Genomic DNA, 18,326 nt, shown 5'->3' on the forward strand with positions numbered 1-18,326 from the left:
AAAACATGGACTGCGGGTTGATTTCCTGTAAATCAAGGGGCTTTTTTTGCAAAACAACCACGACGGACGACCAAAAGCAATAGCTGGTTTATTTTTTATTTTATTTTTGAGCATCAGTACAGACACAAGCGCGCATACCCTCACCCCTATGAACGCATACACGCACATCCTACCTCTATGAGCACCTCCGAGAGACTGAGCCGGCATATCATCTTGAGATTTACGAAGTCACCGTAGGCGCCTCGTCGTCGACGGGAACGTCTCCTCCCACTGAAAGCGCATCGCCGGAAATCCTGAAATAAATCCAGGAATAATGCGAGCACCAGGATTTGAATCCTGGTGGGTTAGGGATACCACTGTCCACATAACCAACTCAACAACAGGTTGATTCGCCAATAGCTAGTTTATTAGTAGGTAAAGATATACCATTCGCCCGTTTGGTCGCCTCCCCGCCTGCCCGCCCTCACTGCTAGGAGGTCTCAACACGCGGGGACTATAATCTTACCATCCCCACAGTAGCCGATCACCAAATAGTCCAGCCCTGGGTTCCCGTGGGGGCGATTTTAGGAAGTTCTATGACTCATTCGCACCAGTTTTAGAAGCTTAGGTGTTCGTTTATTTTTGTTCTTTTTGTGTAACTTTTTCTTTCGGTTTCTAGTTTTCTGGGATTTCTCATCAGTTTTATTCGTGTCTTTTTATTTTATTTTTCCCCTTTTCCTTGTTTTGCAATACATGTCTGCATTTTTCAAGACATGTTCTACATTTTCTGTACACATCTGGCACATTTGTTTGATACATGTTGAAAAAAAAATTAAACATGATGAACATTTTATTCAAATGCATGTTAAGCATTGTTTCAAATACACGTAGCATTTTTTTAATGATGTGAAACATTTTTGATACGCGAACATATTTATCACTGTATAGAAAAATTAAAAGTGTCCCATACATTTTTTTATGGTACAAAAGATTCACTTGAATGATGCGGCAAATTTTTTGGCACTGTGTAAACATTTTTTTCAAATGCGTGAACATTTTATAAAACTTGCTTTAACATTTTTAAAGAGAAAAGTATACTTTTCGTCCCTTAATTCTTGGCGGAGTCTAGATTTGGTCCCTTAACTTCAAAACCGGGCAACTTGCATTCTTCACTTCTGAAACCGGACAAGATTCATCCCTGATCACGGTTTTGACCGGTTTTGGTGTTGTCTCACCCTGGTTTTGACTGTTCCGACCCAAATATGCCTACCTTTTCCAAGTCCACGCAATGTTTTCAAATTCGGTTACTTTTTTCAAATATGCGAACCTTTTTAAAATTTGTGTACTTTTTTTAATCTGCGTACTTCCAAATTCATGTGCTTTTTCAAATATGCTTATTTTTTTAAAGTTCATTTAATTTTTTAAAATTGATGTAGCGTTTCATATTCGAGTACATTTTTTTGAAAGAGTTCATGAATTTGAAAATTTTATGCGAACTTGAAAAAAGTACACGGATATGGACTTCTTTTATGCAAAAATATGTGGAATTCAAAAATTATTTCAACTTGAAACAAGTACGTGAATTTCAAACAAAGTTCATGGATTATAAATGGAACACGGATTTGAACAAAAATGCGGACTTTGAAAAGCATGTGGATTTGAAATAAGTATGCAAATTCAAAAACAGTTCATGGCTTTGAAAAATACTTGGATTAGATAAAATTACACAAATTTGGGAAAATACAGGGATTTGGAAAAGTACGTAAATGTTAAAAGATCACGGATTTGAAAAAAATATGTGAATTTCAGAATAGTTTGCTGATTTGAAAAAAGTATGTTTATTTTTGAAATAAATACGCGACCTTGAAAAACTACGCGAGTTGAAAAATGTACGTGGATTTCAAAAAGTTCACGGATATAAAAAAATTACAGGAATATGAGTGAGCACCAGTCAAAACCGGGGTGAGTCAACACCAAAACCGGTCAAAACCGAGTCAAGGGACGAACCTTGTCCGGTTTCGGTAGTTGGAGGTGCAAGTTGTCCGGTTTTAAAGTTGAGGTACCAAATCTAGACTTCACCAAAAATTAAGGGACGAAAAGTATACTTTTGTGCAAAGAACATTTTAAATTTTAAATATAATATTTTTCTTTTTCAATAAAAAAAAGGGAACCAACACTTATCCCATCCTAGGCCGGCCTAATGACGAAGCAGTAGAGGCGAGCATGTTCTTTTTCTCGCACGAAGCGCAAGAAAACCGAGAAGAAACAGTGTCACGCCAAACTGGACCGGCGGCCCTTGACTGCACCCACCGCGTCACAACAACAGTCTGAAGCTAATCGTCATAGGATGCCTCAATATTTAGGCCCAACATACTACGAAAAATAACTCTTCGAATATAGCAAGTCAGAGATGTGAACATCTAATACTATACATCGAAAAAATAGAATAAAAGGGATAATGTACAAGTCGGCCGACTGAAAACTGGAAAAAGTCCGCCATCTCGTCCACCATTTGATCAAAGCATAATCAATTGTTGGATTCCCTCAACACTGTAATTTCCCGCTTCGACCTCTCAAGAGTACTTTGCAACATGAGTCATGTTGCGCTCGAGAGTATACAACATGACCCATGTTGCAACCACGTGGGTCAATCTGCAACATGAGCCAAGTTGTGCTTGCTTTGTAAAGGTTTGGATGGGTTGGCAACATGAGCGCATTGGTCAGCTTGCAAGTGGCAGTCCCTTATGAAACCAAAGATGGGGAGTAGTGGGACAAGACAAATAGCGGACGGTTCATTGATGATTTGAGCAAGAGTGATAGTGCGCCATGGGAGGGGGTGGGATAAGCTAGAAGTTGGGTTTGACTCGCGTGGAGCATCATGGACGGGAGGGTCAGGGGAAGGACATGGCACGTGTCGCTTCAAGGAGGCGGTCGACATTTCGAGTGGAATCACCCGGGTGATTTTGAGCATTTCCCAAAAAAATATCAAAGAGCCAACTCGAGGCTTGGCCTGTTTTGGGGTTTTCCCCTGGAAATATTTATGTGATGATAGCTTTATGAATGATTATATGTATATCATTACCACAAGACCTAAAGTTTCAAACATCATGTTGTAATTAGAGCCACCAAGAACACACTATGTCTTGTGTTCTTATGACTTCGAGAATCTCTGTTGGTAGATGCTTCATTGGAAAATATGCGTGGGCCGAATGTTTATGCACGTCCTAAATTTAGGTCTCTTTGATCCAAAGGAACTTTGTAGGTATTTTGAGGGATCATAATTCTTAGGATTTTTTTAGGTCATTTGATCTGCATGATTTAATCCTATAGGGTTTGTTTCTACGGATCACTGTGTACTACATTACATATGAATTTTAGCATCCACTCAAACATTGAAAATAATCCTTTGTTGTTTCTGTAATGCAACTAAAAGAAACCAAAATCACACTGGATTAAAATATGCATGGATTGTAATCCTATTGCATTTTTGGAATCCTGCGAATCAAAAAGGCCCAAATAGATTGAATCCTACACATGCTATTTGGGCCTTTGGTGTCAAGGAGACATGTCCAATGTTTTAGTTCTTACTAAACACCATAGTTTCTCGTACATAGGTGATAAGGGCAACAAGCTAGCAAAAGATCATTGGTATCATCTATACCAATATAAAAAAGAGTGAGTTGCGTAGATCCAACAAGCCACACTCATTCAACCACATATATCCACTGGTCTATGCCGCTCTGATGTTTAGCATTAAATATATTTAGCACTACACATGTTTAGCATCCTCCACTAATTAATATCGGGCCTAATATCAACATGCATAATATTTTATATCTGTTTGATATTAATGTGGAATATCTTGCCTAATATTAACGTGAATTGCATATACATGATTACTAGTTATTCCAAGTGTACCAGAGCATTTTATTAATTCTAAAGAGTATTAATGAGTCATTGATGTCATTTCACAACAATTGATTACATGATAGCCTAGATCGATAAAGAAGACAAACGTAAACATGGGTCATGGTGGGGAGCTAGTGGCAAATTGGCAATGAGCTCCAAGTCCCCACTACTTCCTATGACTACAACCAAGAGGACATCAACACCTCTGATGATCATCAGGGCGATTCCAAGGTTCGACTGTAGGCTGAGGTGATGCTAGAGGAACAAGAGGAAGATGGTTCAGATCATACATCAAAGTTGGTGGTAATGGTACGTAGGGAGGGCCCTCGCCCCCTCCCCCTCTAAGGCCTCTCTCTCTCTATCTCTCTCTCTCTCTCTCTCTGCCAAATGATCAGCTCTATTATAAAAGTTCATCGGAAGTACAGACCATCTCAAACATAATAAAAATTGCATCGAGATTCTAAGCCCACCGAACGACCACTACTCCCTCTATTTAACTTAACCTTTATTGGTAATAAATTATCTCACTATAATGAATAACAAAAGCGTTGGTTACATAAGTGGGTGTAGATGTGGGTGTCAAAACCAAAAAGTGCATTTGGCCACCGGCTTCATAGTAAGTCTTTACTTTTTTTCTCTAAGACCTTATTTACACTTATTAAAAAATTCTACAAAAGTGTGCACATATGAATACACATATACTACATATGTACAAAGTTTCATAATAATATATTTTCATATGTGGTCTACACAAAAAGCAAATGCATATATCAAAACAGACTTTTTGTTGTTGTTTTTGGGTCATAATTTTGTTTGTTCTGTGCAAACCTACAATTTAACAAATTAGTATCTAATGAAATTTTACGGATATGTAGTGAACATGTATATATTTTCAAAGGAAAATTGGTTTTGTTTTAAAACTTTAATTAGCATTTTTAATGCATTTTTGGTTGTGTTAACGAAGTTTGGCCTCAAAAAAGATTTGGAGGAAGTCCTTTAGCATTGTCTATGTGTATAATACTTTTTCCATATGGTTCATTTATGTCATCTTTTGCACAAAACGAAATTGTGAGGCATTTCTTTCTTCTTGATAACCTAGTGTGCATCATAACATGTTGCACTTTTTTTAAGTGTGCAAGTTGCACCTTAAACTTTACCAACAAAATATGGTGCAACTTGAAATGATCCACCAATAAAATGGCGTGAATTTTCAATTTCATTTCAAACTGCCCACAAATGTGATCTCACTGCCTCTTTAATTTGAAGAAAAAAGAAACTTTGAGTCTAGAGGGTGTATCCTTCATATCTTATTTATATTATTATTTTTCCCGACCGGGGGGTGGGGGGTGGGTGGGGGTATATTTTCATCTGGGTAATTTTGAGGTCATGTTCCCTTCAACACTACTGGAAACCGATGAAAAATGGACAATGATGAATACCATAATACTGAATATTTGAACTATGAAGCAAGTATAGTTTTTGAATTTTCATTTGAACCTAACATTTGATTGTATTGAGTCATTTTCTTAGTTTGCTTTGTGGAAATTTGGTGGTATGTAGCTAAGTAGTTCAGTTGATTAAGTGCTTCCTGGATTGACAACCATTGCATTTTCTTTAGTTGTCTGACAGACCGTCTTTCCCTTTGTTAACTGTAAAAATATACCTTTGAATGCCCCTGGATTAATTATTTATAGTTGTTTGTTAACATTTGAAGTTGGAACTTCAATTCCTTTTAGACCTTATACTCATTATATGATACAAAAACAATATGCAAATTTTCTTGAATGATGGGTACACCCATAGGGTTCATGCAAATGCATATGAGAAATCATAGAATATAGGCCTAATTGATAGTATGATAATCTCCAACATAAAAATGTGTGCCCTTTAGTTGCAAGGCCTACAACTATGTTATAGTATCCTTTTCAAACATACTCCCTCCGTTTCTAAATATAAGCCTTCGTATATAGGTGTATTTTAGAGTGTAGATTCACTCATTTTGCTTTGTATGTAGTCCATATTGAAATCTCTAAAAGGGCTTATATTTAGGAATGGAGGGAGTATATGCTATCTAATACACTGGAAAACATGAGATGTTAGGTACACTTCTTCATTATCCTTCAGATTTTGTTGATATACTCCCGATAATATCTATATCGCCTTCTATTTTTCAGTATTTTTAAGTAAATACTTCTGGCATGGGGGTAAGTCCTCTAGGTGAAAGGCCACAAGCTTGGTTCTCCCAAAAAGCCCCTGGCTTCGGGTCCTTCCTTGACATAAAAAGTCGGGCCTTTGAGTTTCTTCCTATTTGCCTAGCAATTCAGTTTTTATTTTAATCTTTTCAGTAAAAAAAATTATTGCGCTTTGACATACTTCTTTTATTATGTGCATTTGATAAGTAATTTTGAGCTTATGTTCTACTATGTTATTTCGTCCAGTATTGACATGCCTTCAAAGGGGGCTGGAATTTGTTAGTTTTGTTTGATGATGTTGCAAAGCAAATGATATGTTACTTGGAGCTTGTTTTTTCCATGGAGTAATGTAATGTGAACCAACACTCTGGCCAAAATTCACACATCAAATGAACTATAGTATCCCGCAGCAATGCATGGGGTATCATCTAGTTAGAAAAGTTTTGAGGTGTACTTTCTGTCATCAAAGATGCACCACACATGGTGACAATAAATGTGTCCTTTATAGTTTGCTTCTACGCATTACTTCCCTTTATGTGAATATAACCTTATTGATATAGTTTTGTTAGTTTAATTTGAAATTCACAGCATACAAAAATGACATAAATATATTGTCGTGACACGGCATGCCACGCCGGGAAGGCTGGTTTCTCTTGAGGATACAACCAAGAGGACTCCGACACCTCTGATGATCATCAAGGTGATCCCAAGGTTCAACCATTGGCTGAGGTTCATTGAGGATGCCAGAGGAAGTGAGGAACAAGAGGAAGATGGTTCAGATCATACAACGGTAATGGCATCGATATGTAGGGAGGGCCCTTGCCCCCCCCCCCAATCTAGGGCCTCCCTCTCTCTAACTTAACCTACAGTGATAATAAATTATTCACTATAATGAGTAACAAAAGCGTTGGTTAAATGAGTGGGCGTAGATGTGTGGGTCAAAACTAAAAGGTGCATTTGGCCACAGGGCTCATGGTAGCTTTGTACTTTTTTCTCTAAAATCTTATTTACGCATATTAAAAAATTCTAAAAAATCCATATATGTATACACATATACTACGTATGTACAAAGTTTCATGATACAGTTAAATACACTCGAGATGCTAAAAGTTTCTTGGCAGTTCACTTTAGTCCTACTTTCAAAATGCATCTTTAGGTCCTAATTCTATAGTAAGTGGTTCACCCGAGGTTCTTTTTTTCTTTGCACGAGCGCTCGCTGGCCTGCTCACGAGGCGCGTTGACCGACACCACGTCAACTTAGGGGCCACCAGCTGACTAGGAACTTTGCAAAAAAAAAAACTCCTGATCTATTCCCCTCTCATTAGTGGTCCTTCTCCTCTTTCACCCTAGTCTGGCAACACAGGAGGCAATCGGTGGCGGAGGCGACGACAGATTTCCTCTTTGTGGCGGCGGCGGTGACAGATTTCCTCTTTGCGGCGGCGACATGGGTCGATCTGGAGGGTAATGCGAGCGACATGCAGAAGAAAAAAACGTTGACTCTAGAGGGTGCATCCTTCATATATATATTTTTTAGGCCGGACAGCGGGGGGAGGGGGGTGTTATATTTTCATCCGGGCTACTTTCTAGAATTCATAAGCAGACTTTTATCCTATTGTTGTACTAACAACTTGCATACGTAGCTTCTTTTTTCTTATATAGCATTGAATTATTGCGGTCTTGTATTGCCCAGTGTTTAGACTTAATCAAATGGCACTATGACAGTGACCCAACATGGCAATCATTCACATATCGGTTAAAGAAGGTTGGCACAAGAATTTCCATGGGAATTGTTTGTGTGTCCTACACTTGAGATGACGGCTGGAGTTTGATTGATTCAACTGAATAAAAACAGGGGGGCTTTGAAACGTTGATCCATTCTGCCAGTGAGCTGGCAAAAGTAAAATACAGCTGAAGAAAAACTTATCCTGCTCACCAAGCTGCTCTTTAAAATGTGGTCTTTAGCAAAGTCTTCACTTCGTTTCTCTCTGCATTTTCTTCTAAAAACCATTGATCTTGCAATTATATATAGTTTTTTTTGGTAGGTTTCTAGTGGTCCAGGTTTATACTGAAAACTTTCTTTGTAAGGAAAATATTTAGTCGGCACGGTTCCCGATGTCTCCAGTGCTTAATTGACCAGCTTAAAAAACAGAAGAAGAAAAATAGTGTGACCTTGAGTGAAAAGGACAGGTGAATCAACATCCCGGCCGTCGATCAAATCGACGGCTGTGATCGTCACCAGCCTAGTTGACTTTGCTAAATTTTTATTCTGGTAGTGCTCCACCTCTCACTCTCGGCCTGAATATTATACCCGCGCCAATTACTTCCTGCACAAGTGAAGGTCCCAACGAGAGAGACTAACAATGTCGCATATGCTCTGGTCCATCCCTGTATAAAGTCGCCGCGAGATCCAGCAGGAACCTTTTCCTGGTCCGGCCGCCATTGCCGCGACCTTGCTCACCTTGCGCAAGCTTCTGCATGCGCTTGCATGGTGAAACTCTTCTCCACCTTGTCCATCTCTTGATGTTCAACCCGATCTAGACTAGAGCTATTTGATTCATTGCACCACCAAGATTGTATTCTTGGGTTCTTTGTCCATGGAGGGGGTGGAGGAGGCCAACCGGGCGGCGGTGGTGAGCTGCAAGAGGCTGGTCGCGCGCCTCTCGTTGTCCGCCGGCGACCCGTTCCGGCTCGCCGCCGTCGCGGCCGAGACCGAAGAGGCCGTGTCCCGGTTCAGCAAGGTGGTTAACATCCTCGGCAATAGGGTTGGCCATGCGAGGGCGAGGGTCGGCCGGAGGAGCTCGCCGCCGGCCGACCCGATTGCGAGGTGCCTCCTTGAGTACCACCCTCCCCCGCCGGTGCCGTACTGCCCACCTGCCAGTGCCCCCCAACTCCATGGGAGTAGCAGTAGCACTCCTGCGCCGCCGCCGACGCCGCTGAAGCAGATGCCGGTGCCGGTGGCGGCGGCGGCTCCCTGTGCCGCCGGCAACGGCAAGGTCGTTGCACCGGCGGCCAAGGGTGCTGCGGACAGGGACATGTTCTTCCAGACGCCGCTCCTGGATTTGAGTGCGTGCAGCAGCGTTACTCCCGCCTCCATTGCCGCCGCGCAGATCAACGGCTCGAGACTTTCCGCAGCTCCGGCGGCCAAGGCTCCAGACAGGGACATGTTCTTCCAGACGCCAATCCTGGATTTGAGTGGGTGTACTCCCGCCTCCATTGCCGCCGTGCAGATCAACGGCTCCAGAGTTTCGGCAGCTCCGGCGGCCAATCCTCCTCCTGCCCCTCCACCTCCTCCTCAAATCCAATTCCACCATCAGATTCCGCAGCAGCAGCAGCAGCAGCAGCAGCAGCCGCAGAAGAGGATACTCGAGCAGCAGCAGAGGCCGGCCAGCAGCGACAACAAGAGGTTCCACTTCGAGCCGAAGCCGGCGAGCGAGAAGCCGTTCCACATCGAGATCCCGGCGGCGAGGAGCGGCAAGGAGCCGGAGGTGATCACCTTCAGCTTCGACAACTCGGTGTGCACCTCGTCGGCGGCCACGTCCTTCTTCACCAACATGAGCAGCCAGCTGATCACCATGTCGGAGACCTCCGCCTGCGCGCCGGCGTCCAGGAAGGCGGCGCACAAAGCCGACGACGACGGCAAATGCCACTGCCCGAAGAAAAAGTCGGTGCCGGTCGCATGCGCGCGCCATTGATTTATCTAGCTCTGCCGATTGCGTGCGCCTTTACTTTACTTACAATCGTGTGATTGGTTGGTTTGCAGGAAGCCGAGGGAGAAGAGGGTGGTGAGGATGCCGGCGGTGAGCGACAAGGTGGCCGATATACCTTCCGACAGTTACTCGTGGAGGAAGTACGGGCAGAAACCCATCAAAGGCTCTCCACACCCAAGGTATATTATGCTCCAATCTTGGTTAATTAGTCTAGCTCTCTCTCTCATGTTCATTGTTATGTATATAATGTCACCAAGTATTATCCATGAATGAAACAAACTTATTAGAAATGTCAGTAAGAGGTTGTGGGCATGCACCGTAGCCGTGTCGATCTCAGCATTCATTGGGCGTGCAAGCATGCATTTGGTGCTGAGTGAGACATTACAATTGGATATGATCAGGTGGTAATAAATTCAGGCGGGTATGAAGTATGAACTTGTTGTTGGTTAATTGCAGGGGATACTACCGGTGCAGCAGCATCAAGGACTGCCCGGCGAGGAAGCACGTGGAGCGGTGCCGCGGCGACGCCGGGATGCTCATCGTCACCTACGAGAACGACCACAACCACGCGCAGCCACTCGACCTCGCCACGCTCACCGCCAACTCCGAAGCCTGACCGAGGCTGCCGGTGCCAGAAGAAATCTGAATTTCTATGCCATGGATGGAGCATGCCATTCAGCCTGACCAAATCTGAATGCAAGTGAAAATTGTATGAGGAAGGCGAAGATTTCGCCTACGCGTCTTTCGCAATGTATAGTGAGCACTTGATTGTCCTTTTGGATTGTATCCTGTCGAAAAATCGCTCGGTGCAAATGCTTGTTAAATTTCCTTGTAGAACTAGTACTAGCTTTGCTTGTTTTGTTTTCAGTGTAGCTTTGCTTGTTTAACCACGGTGAAGAGATCACAATTCATGGCATTGTCCAGCTTGTCACATACTTATGACCTTGCCTAATGTTCTAGTAGACGTGCTGCTGTATGAACAACTCTATCTATCAAGACACCAAATCTTGCATTACAATTACAGAAAGTCGGAAACTAAAAACCTCATCTCAGAAGTACTCCCTCTAGTGATCTAAACGCTTTTACATCTCTTTACGGAGGGAGTGCCTAACTATGGTGCGCAAATCACATGTTCAAAGCTTTTTTGAGCTTGACACATGACATGCCATCTTTCCTAACGTCAGAAAGTAAAGGTTGCACATATGGCAAATTTTAACATGGTACCTCTTACCTCTTTTTTTTACATGTGAGGTAAGAAGGTAAGAGTCAATCAAGCCATTCATTGATGAGATCAACGGCTAAGATCTATTTTATACTCTTACCTCTCATGTGAAAAGAGGGGGTAGAGGGACCATGTTAAAACTGCTCTGCACATATTATCATCGCAGAAACTAAAAGCTCATCTGACAAGAGCTATTCAGAATTTCAGATGCCGCTATTAGACGAACTAACGTGATGTTCAGCGTATCTTCTGGAGCTCGCTTGTGCGCATCAACGACAACGCACGCACGCACGCACGCTCGAGAGATCAAGCCAATAAATGGGATGATTGCTTCAGATATATTCCAAAAACTGTCATGAACCAACCAGCTAGATAGATCATCATGATTTATGTGTACATACCTGCCTGCCGATCTTCCAAAATCCAGTCCAGTGGGATGGCGATCTACTCGCCTGCTAAGCTGCTGCTTAGGCTAAGCCTAAGCCTAAGCCAACTGTAAACCACCCGAACAAGTAGCTGCAAAACATTGACCAAAACCTAGTTTAATCCACGCTTGGTGTCTCTCGCCCTCTGCAGCTGAAGCATGCGGGTGCTAATCTAATCTGGAGCCACATGAGGAGGAATCAAGAGAATCATGGTGGCATTAAATGCGAGCCACCCCCACGATTAGCGGCGCTAAGCATGTGCCGCAACTGTATGTCTGTCAGGGGAGGAGCTGGCCAACGGTTATGTCCACCTGGCTTTGCCTATTATTATTACGTGTTATTACTACTAATTGAGGCACTTGATTAGCATTTGGGGAGTGTCATGCGTGCGCATCAGATATCTTGAACTTAGTCGCCTAGGATGGGGAAAATGAATGTGGTTGATATCTCTATCCGGAATTGAGATCATAACCAATATCGGAGATAGGATCATGTGTGTACAGTATGTATTCTCTGTAGATAGACTGTCCAAGGAAAAGAGAGAAGGCAAATAATGCGTTTCATTTTAGGATGATATGCCGAATTTTAGAGGGGTGAGACATGGTGACCCCCTTTCCCATTTCCTTTTTAACATATCTGCCAACTGCTTGCAGAGAATGATTCAGTTAGCCAAGTCAAGTGGTCAGATTGTGGGCCTGATCCCCCACCTAATTGATAAGGGAGTTGTCATTTTGCAATATGTTGATGATATTATCCTGTTCATACCGGATGATCTGGATAGTGTTAGGAACCTCAAAGTGTTGTTGTGTTTCATTGAACACATGTCAGGTTTGAAAACCAATTTTTCAAAAAAAGTGGAGTCCTGATGGTGCTACAGGATGATGATAAAAGGCAGAGTTATGATGACCTATTTAAGTACAAATTAGGGGCCTGGCCTATCAAATATCCAGGGGTTCCTGCTTGTGGGAGTAGACTACATGTTGCTGACTGGATTCCTGCTGAAAAGAAAATCGTGAAGAGAATGTAGGGCTGGTATGCTGGAAACCTGTCCCCTGGTGGCAAGGTGACTAAAATCAAAGCTTGTTTAACCAGTGTTTTAGTTTACCATTTCTTCATGTATAGATTCCCTAAGACAAATATAGGGAGGGTGGAAAATCTATTAGAAGGCTTTTTTGGCAAGAGAAAAGCAATAAGTCACTGGGTGCGAAGGCATGTTATTTGTAGGCAAAAGAAGAAAGGAGGCTGGGTATCCACAATTCAGAGAAATTTAATGTCAGTCTCATGTGTAAATGGTGATGGAATCTGGAGAATAAAGAAGGTATGTGGCAGAATTTAGTTAGAAAGAAGGAAATATGAGTTAAAATTGCTAATGATTCTCCATGCTGAGTTGATTTGATGAAACTAAAACACATCTATATAAAAGGTAGAATGATGATTGTGGGTACCCAGCCTCCTCAAAAGACCAATTGATGATGGTGTGGAGAAACCTCTTTAAAAGACCAATTCCGTGGGCTTTTTGAAATCGACAAAGCTAATTTCCTGCCGGCAGGAAATCTGCAACAGATCCGAACGACCCCATCGTCGTCGGATCCTGATCGTGCGGCCGCCAACTTGCGCGAGAAAAAGAAGGGGCAGGACGGGATTCGAACCCGCGACCTCCTGCAATTGGCCCACCACGGTAACAAACTTACCCTGACTTTGTTGCTGTCGAAAGTGCCCAGGCTATGAATATATTGCGTAGTGGCTCTTTGTTCAAGATTTAAAATGTGAATGACTCGCTAACTTTGATTGCAAATTTAGTGGGAAGAATCTGAAGACTATGCCGTTGACTGTCGCGATTTTTCTCTAAATTGGATCTGTCATTTTTTTTTGGATTCTAGATCTATTGGCACGCCCTCGTTACATTTTTAGTCAAAAAAAAAATCATGCTAAATATGGGATTTGAACTCACGCCTAGCAACTAATGTGAAACACACACTAACCAGCTCAACTGGACCATGTGTTGCAAAAAAGTATGCACGCCATATTATTTGACCATTCCATGTTGCTTTCTTTTCTTCTGTTCTATGAGGAGTTGATCAAATATACCCTGGTAACTGTTATGTGAATAACATGGTCACTCACACATCACAAACCCGATAACTTATATATCCCTGTCCTGATAACTTTGGCGACCGAAGGGGGAGGGGAGAGTTGACGAATTTTTGTGTGAATAGCATGGTAACTCACACATTGCAGACCTGATAATTTATGCACCCTATCCTGATAACTTCGGCGGGGGGGGGGGGGGGGGGGGTAGCATGGTACACATCGTAGTCCTGATAGCTGATGTACAAATAACGTAGTAGTTTTTTGACCCAAAAAAAACTAGTATAAACATACCTTCGATAACTTTTTGTATGAATAGCATGGTAACTCACACATCGCATACCTGATAACTAATGCCAGTCATCCTGGTAACTTTGACAACGAGGCGGGGGGGGGGGGGGGGGGTTGATGAAATATCCCCTCGGTACCTTTTGTGTGAATAGCATGGTAACTCATACATCATAGACCTGATAACTTATGTACCCAGGTCTTGATAACTTTGGCAAGGAGGGTGGGGGGAGTTGATCAAATATCCCTTCGGTAGCTTTTGTGTGAATAGCATGGTAACTCACACATCGTAGACATGATAACTTATGTACCCAGGTCCTGATAACTTTAGCGATGAGCACATCGCAAACCTGGTAACTTATGTACCTAACCTGATAAAAAAGTCATAGAGGAGTCCCTCTACACATTCACACGTATAGTACATCATCATTTATGCAGTGATTTTTTTTTCAAGAAAATGCCTTTCTTTTTGTCATCAGACAATGGTGAAAAAGAGTTTTAAAAGACTTGTTTTCAAGTATTGAACAACAGCCTGGGTTGGTGTAATGGTTATTGGTCATGGTATTAGGTGTTCCCTAGCTATTTGATGCAGGTTCGAATCCCATGTAGCGCACTTTTTTTCTCAATTCCCCTTTTTTTTGTTAGTGTCAATCGGGGGTGGACGGGTGACACTTGGGAGATGGCTGACTAAAGACAGTTGGCAAAATTTAGAAGGAAAGCCAGTGGGATTACAATGACCGAGGCCAAAGGATCTGGACTGGTGACCCTAATTGAGGCTATATGCTCAAGATGACACTTCACTGCCATAGCTTGGGTCTTTTGGAAGCTTGTTTTAGGGCTTGTTCTGATTACAAGATTTTTATGCTTTACTGGGCAGATCTTCAAAATGCCAAAGATCACAAAGCATTCAAAATGATAAAGATCAAGGAGCAGCTGCTAACTAATGTGTTGCTTTTGCCAGATTAACGGTTTGTCAAGCGAATAGTGCAGAATATCATCCCAAGCACCGTTCACAGCCTGATGACTAAAACGATACTCGACTTAGACGTAAAGAAATCTGATCAAAATTTAGAAGAGCACACAAATCGCAACAGATGACAACTTTAAGGAGATAAACATGTTCGATCCTCCTCATGATAACTTCAAAATCTGGAACAGGATTAGTTCAAGGTTCAAAGGGAGCTGCTCCACCACTAGACTGACAGTCGGTATATCAGGTGCTACATTTGACTAGGATAAGAACACTGGATTCCAGACATCTCAGACAATTTTCCTGACCATATTGTCACTTGAGAGGAATGAACCTCGACGAGTGGGTGGCACCGATACCAGGCCTCCCGTGCTTCACCGGCTTGTACGACAGGGAGAACTCTGCCAGGTAGTGCCCAATCATCTCCGGCTTGATCTCCACCTGGTTGAAGCACTTGCCATTGTAGATGCCCACGACGCTTCCGATCATCTCAGGCATGATAATCATGTTGCGGAGGTGGGTCCTCACTTGCTCAGGCTTCTCACCAGCAGGGGCTTCGCTTTTCTGTTTACAGGACAGACAATGAGTGAGTTGCTGAGATAAACATAGAGAATGTATATGCAAAGTAAATAGAAGGAAAAGCTGTAGCAAGAGACTTATAGATGAGGTTCATAACAGAAAGTAACTAACAAAAAAATCTCAAAAGTGATTCCCCAGTAGTACATAATCACACAAACAGATAGTCAGTAAGTAGAGAGATGATCAGATAGAGCTAAATACAGAATTTAGGCCATCATGCCGGCAAATCAACCCAATAGGGATATAATATTATCTTCATTTCAACCTCCCACAAAGAACAACAAAAGCTGACTTTAATAAACACAAATGATGAAAAACAAAGAAAGCATGCATATAGATAACAAACATAGACGACTGATCCAAAAGCTGGAGTACTCGATCAGTAGTGATGATCAGATAGAGCTAAATACAGGTTTTGCCATCATGCTGGCAATCATCCCAATAGGGATATAATCTCATCTTCATCTCAATCTCTACAGACATGATTAAATGGGAGACGACATGAATAGATACATTAAACTCGGAGCACAGATCAAAGTGCACAAGAAACAAACAAGTCATATATCATACACATTGATGATGAACAGCAAACAGGGTCCACAAAATACAATGAAATGGGCAAGAGAGAATAGACTACCACATGAAAATTTTATACGGACAAAATTTGTGCCAGCATACAAGTTATGAAACAAAATTCCATTGTTACATAATGAATCATGTCAAGGCAAATATTATTTGCTACAAATAATGTCTACATAATATTATCCACTCAAATACTTGACACTTGAATTAGCAAAAAACAGGCAATGAGCAAATTACAGACACAGAAACACACATCAGAACAGCTACAGCGGATTAAAATAGTAGCAGCATAGCATGATGACTGAACTTTCTCCTTAAGCATTAATGAATGTTACTAATAAATTAGTTGGAAGAAGTTGCATTTCCTATAGTACAAAATTAGCAGGCCAGAATGGATCATATCCTGCAGAGCTATATTATTGACAGATTCAGTATTGCCACACAATCATAAAGAATGGAAACAGACCATACCATGAAGTTCGAAACAGAATAAACAATACATATACATTTTCCAGTGGAAAATCACAGAAACAGTTGATGAAAATATGCATCCAAAGTTCTAACAATGCATGTCTACAACAAAACAAGACTGGGATAATTGCTGTAATTCTAATGCAGCAATAAAACAAACTTAATTACATCGTTCAGCAGCTTTGAATAAGAAAAAATCCACCATTTATGACTAATCCAACAAACAAGACTAAATAGCATAGGCCATCCGGGACAAATTATAGTTGCACGCCGCCTGCCATGGTGAACTAACGAGGAACTGATATTAACACGAACGTAGAGGACTAATTTCCAGAAGGAACTAAATAGCTCAACTCAAGCACAATTCCGAAACTACAGTGATGTCAAAAATTAAGAGCGGAGCAGGCAAAAATCAGATCTATACAAAGATAAGCAAGCAGTTCACTGTTCGGCACTCAACTACAAACAAGTGTACTAGGGGAACCATGACTCACCGCCTTGCGCAGCTTCTTGACGAGCGCCATCGGCTTCCTCTTCAGACCCCTCGAGAACCTAACCAATCCAACCACAAATCGAATCAACAAGCCGGATCAGACCAGAGACAAGCGCAGCCAGCCACGGATGCAGATTCGCAGCGCAAAGGAGACTGCGCGTTACCTTCTGCGGGCGCGGGCAGGGAAGAGGCCGACGAGGTCCTCGCTGGACATGTCGAGGAGAGCGTCGAGGTCCACGCCGCGGTAGCTGAACTTGCGGAACGTCCTCTTCTTGGGGCCGGCGGCCGCCACCTCGGGGTCGACATCAACGTCAGCCTGAGACGAGAAAACAGCGCGCGCGTCAGAGGGGAAGGGGGACGAGATATGGGACCGAGGGACTAGGGTTTCGGAGAGGTGCTCACCATGGTTGAAGGGAAGGCTGGAGCTCGGGCCGGTGGAAGGCGGCGGCGCTGCTTGCAGGACGAAGAGGAGGGGGCGGCGGCGGCTAGGGTTTGGAGGAGGGCGCTCACGGGAGAGAATATATAGTGGTGGCCGTGTGTCACGCGGATGGGTTTTCGGTGGGAGACCCGGCCCGTGTATACATTTCAGACGGCCTTCTGTGTGAAGCGGCTCGCAGTGGGCTTAGAGGCCACTTTAGCCCGTTTTGTTTTGCAAATGGGTTATTTCATCGACAGCTCGGCCATGGAACAGCCCATTAACTCGTTATATTTTATTTTATTTTAAATCGAGAAAATTTTGCTTGTTTAACATGTTTCTAAAAATTATTGTAAACATTTAGTTTAAAAATGGAAAAATATTTAAAAACTAAAAATGTTCCTTTACATCAATATAATCTTTTCTATGCATGAAATAAAATGGTCATCTTGCATTCAAAAATTATGCTTGTCTAAAATATTATATTCATGTACTTAAAAATGTAAAGATATATTTTTTAAAACATATTAAAAATTGTCCATGGACATCTTGATACATGTCCATATGTTTTTTAAAAAAACACAAGGCCAGAAGAAGTAAAACATAAACATAAATTAAAAAATGTAACAGAGTAAAATGAACAAATAAGAATGTTATAAAAAATTAGAGAAAATGTGGAAGAAAATGGAAGGAAATGGGAAAAGAATAAGAAAAAAATAAGTGGAAGAAAGAAAAAAGGGGGGAAAGGGAAATGGCCAAGCCCGTGACGGCGAGGGTGTATCTTTTTCGTCGTTGCTATTTAACCACTTACTAGCTTAATGATTTCTCAAGAAAAAACTTACTAGCTTAATGCATGCCCGTGGGTTGCCACGATGGAAAGTAAATCATGGCGATTTAATCCTAGATCGAGAAATCCTCTCATCTTTCTAAGCACACATTCTCTATGTTGGAAACAAAATTATGTCGAGCTGTCTTGGAAGCAAACTCGTTGGCAAAGCAAAGCAAA

General features: G+C 42.1%; 2 protein-coding genes and 2 non-coding genes across 4 annotated transcripts; 1 reads left to right on the forward strand and 3 right to left on the reverse strand.

Moving 5' to 3' along the window:
- The first annotated feature begins 8,368 nt into the window (after window positions 1-8,368).
- On the forward strand, window positions 8,369-10,722 carry LOC125507937 (uncharacterized). Its single transcript, XM_048672469.2, has 3 exons — window positions 8,369-9,741; window positions 9,841-9,966; window positions 10,244-10,722. The coding sequence occupies exons 1-3, from the start codon at window positions 8,675-8,677 to the stop codon at window positions 10,401-10,403; spliced, it is 1,353 nt and encodes a 450-aa protein (XP_048528426.1). The 5' UTR covers window positions 8,369-8,674; the 3' UTR covers window positions 10,404-10,722.
- A 4,171-nt stretch (window positions 10,723-14,893) lies between these two features.
- LOC125507938 (small ribosomal subunit protein uS19) lies at window positions 14,894-17,457 on the reverse strand. Its single transcript, XM_048672470.2, has 4 exons — window positions 17,308-17,457; window positions 17,070-17,221; window positions 16,907-16,964; window positions 14,894-15,344 (listed from the first exon to the last, which is right to left on the reverse strand). The coding sequence occupies exons 1-4, from the start codon at window positions 17,308-17,310 to the stop codon at window positions 15,096-15,098; spliced, it is 462 nt and encodes a 153-aa protein (XP_048528427.1). The 5' UTR covers window positions 17,311-17,457; the 3' UTR covers window positions 14,894-15,095.
- LOC125511865 (small nucleolar RNA Z102/R77) lies at window positions 15,537-15,625 on the reverse strand. The gene has a single exon (XR_007285137.1). It is a non-coding gene; the product is annotated as a small nucleolar RNA Z102/R77 (small nucleolar RNA).
- On the reverse strand, window positions 15,746-15,832 carry LOC125511866 (small nucleolar RNA Z102/R77). Its single transcript, XR_007285138.1, has one exon. It is a non-coding gene; the product is annotated as a small nucleolar RNA Z102/R77 (small nucleolar RNA).
- Window positions 17,458-18,326: the final 869 nt, after the last annotated feature.

The sequence above is a fragment of the Triticum urartu genome, chromosome 5A (genome assembly GCF_056163025.1).
Source record: "Triticum urartu cultivar PI428250 chromosome 5A, HENAU_Tu73, whole genome shotgun sequence".
NCBI lineage: Eukaryota > Viridiplantae > Streptophyta > Magnoliopsida > Poales > Poaceae > Triticum > Triticum urartu.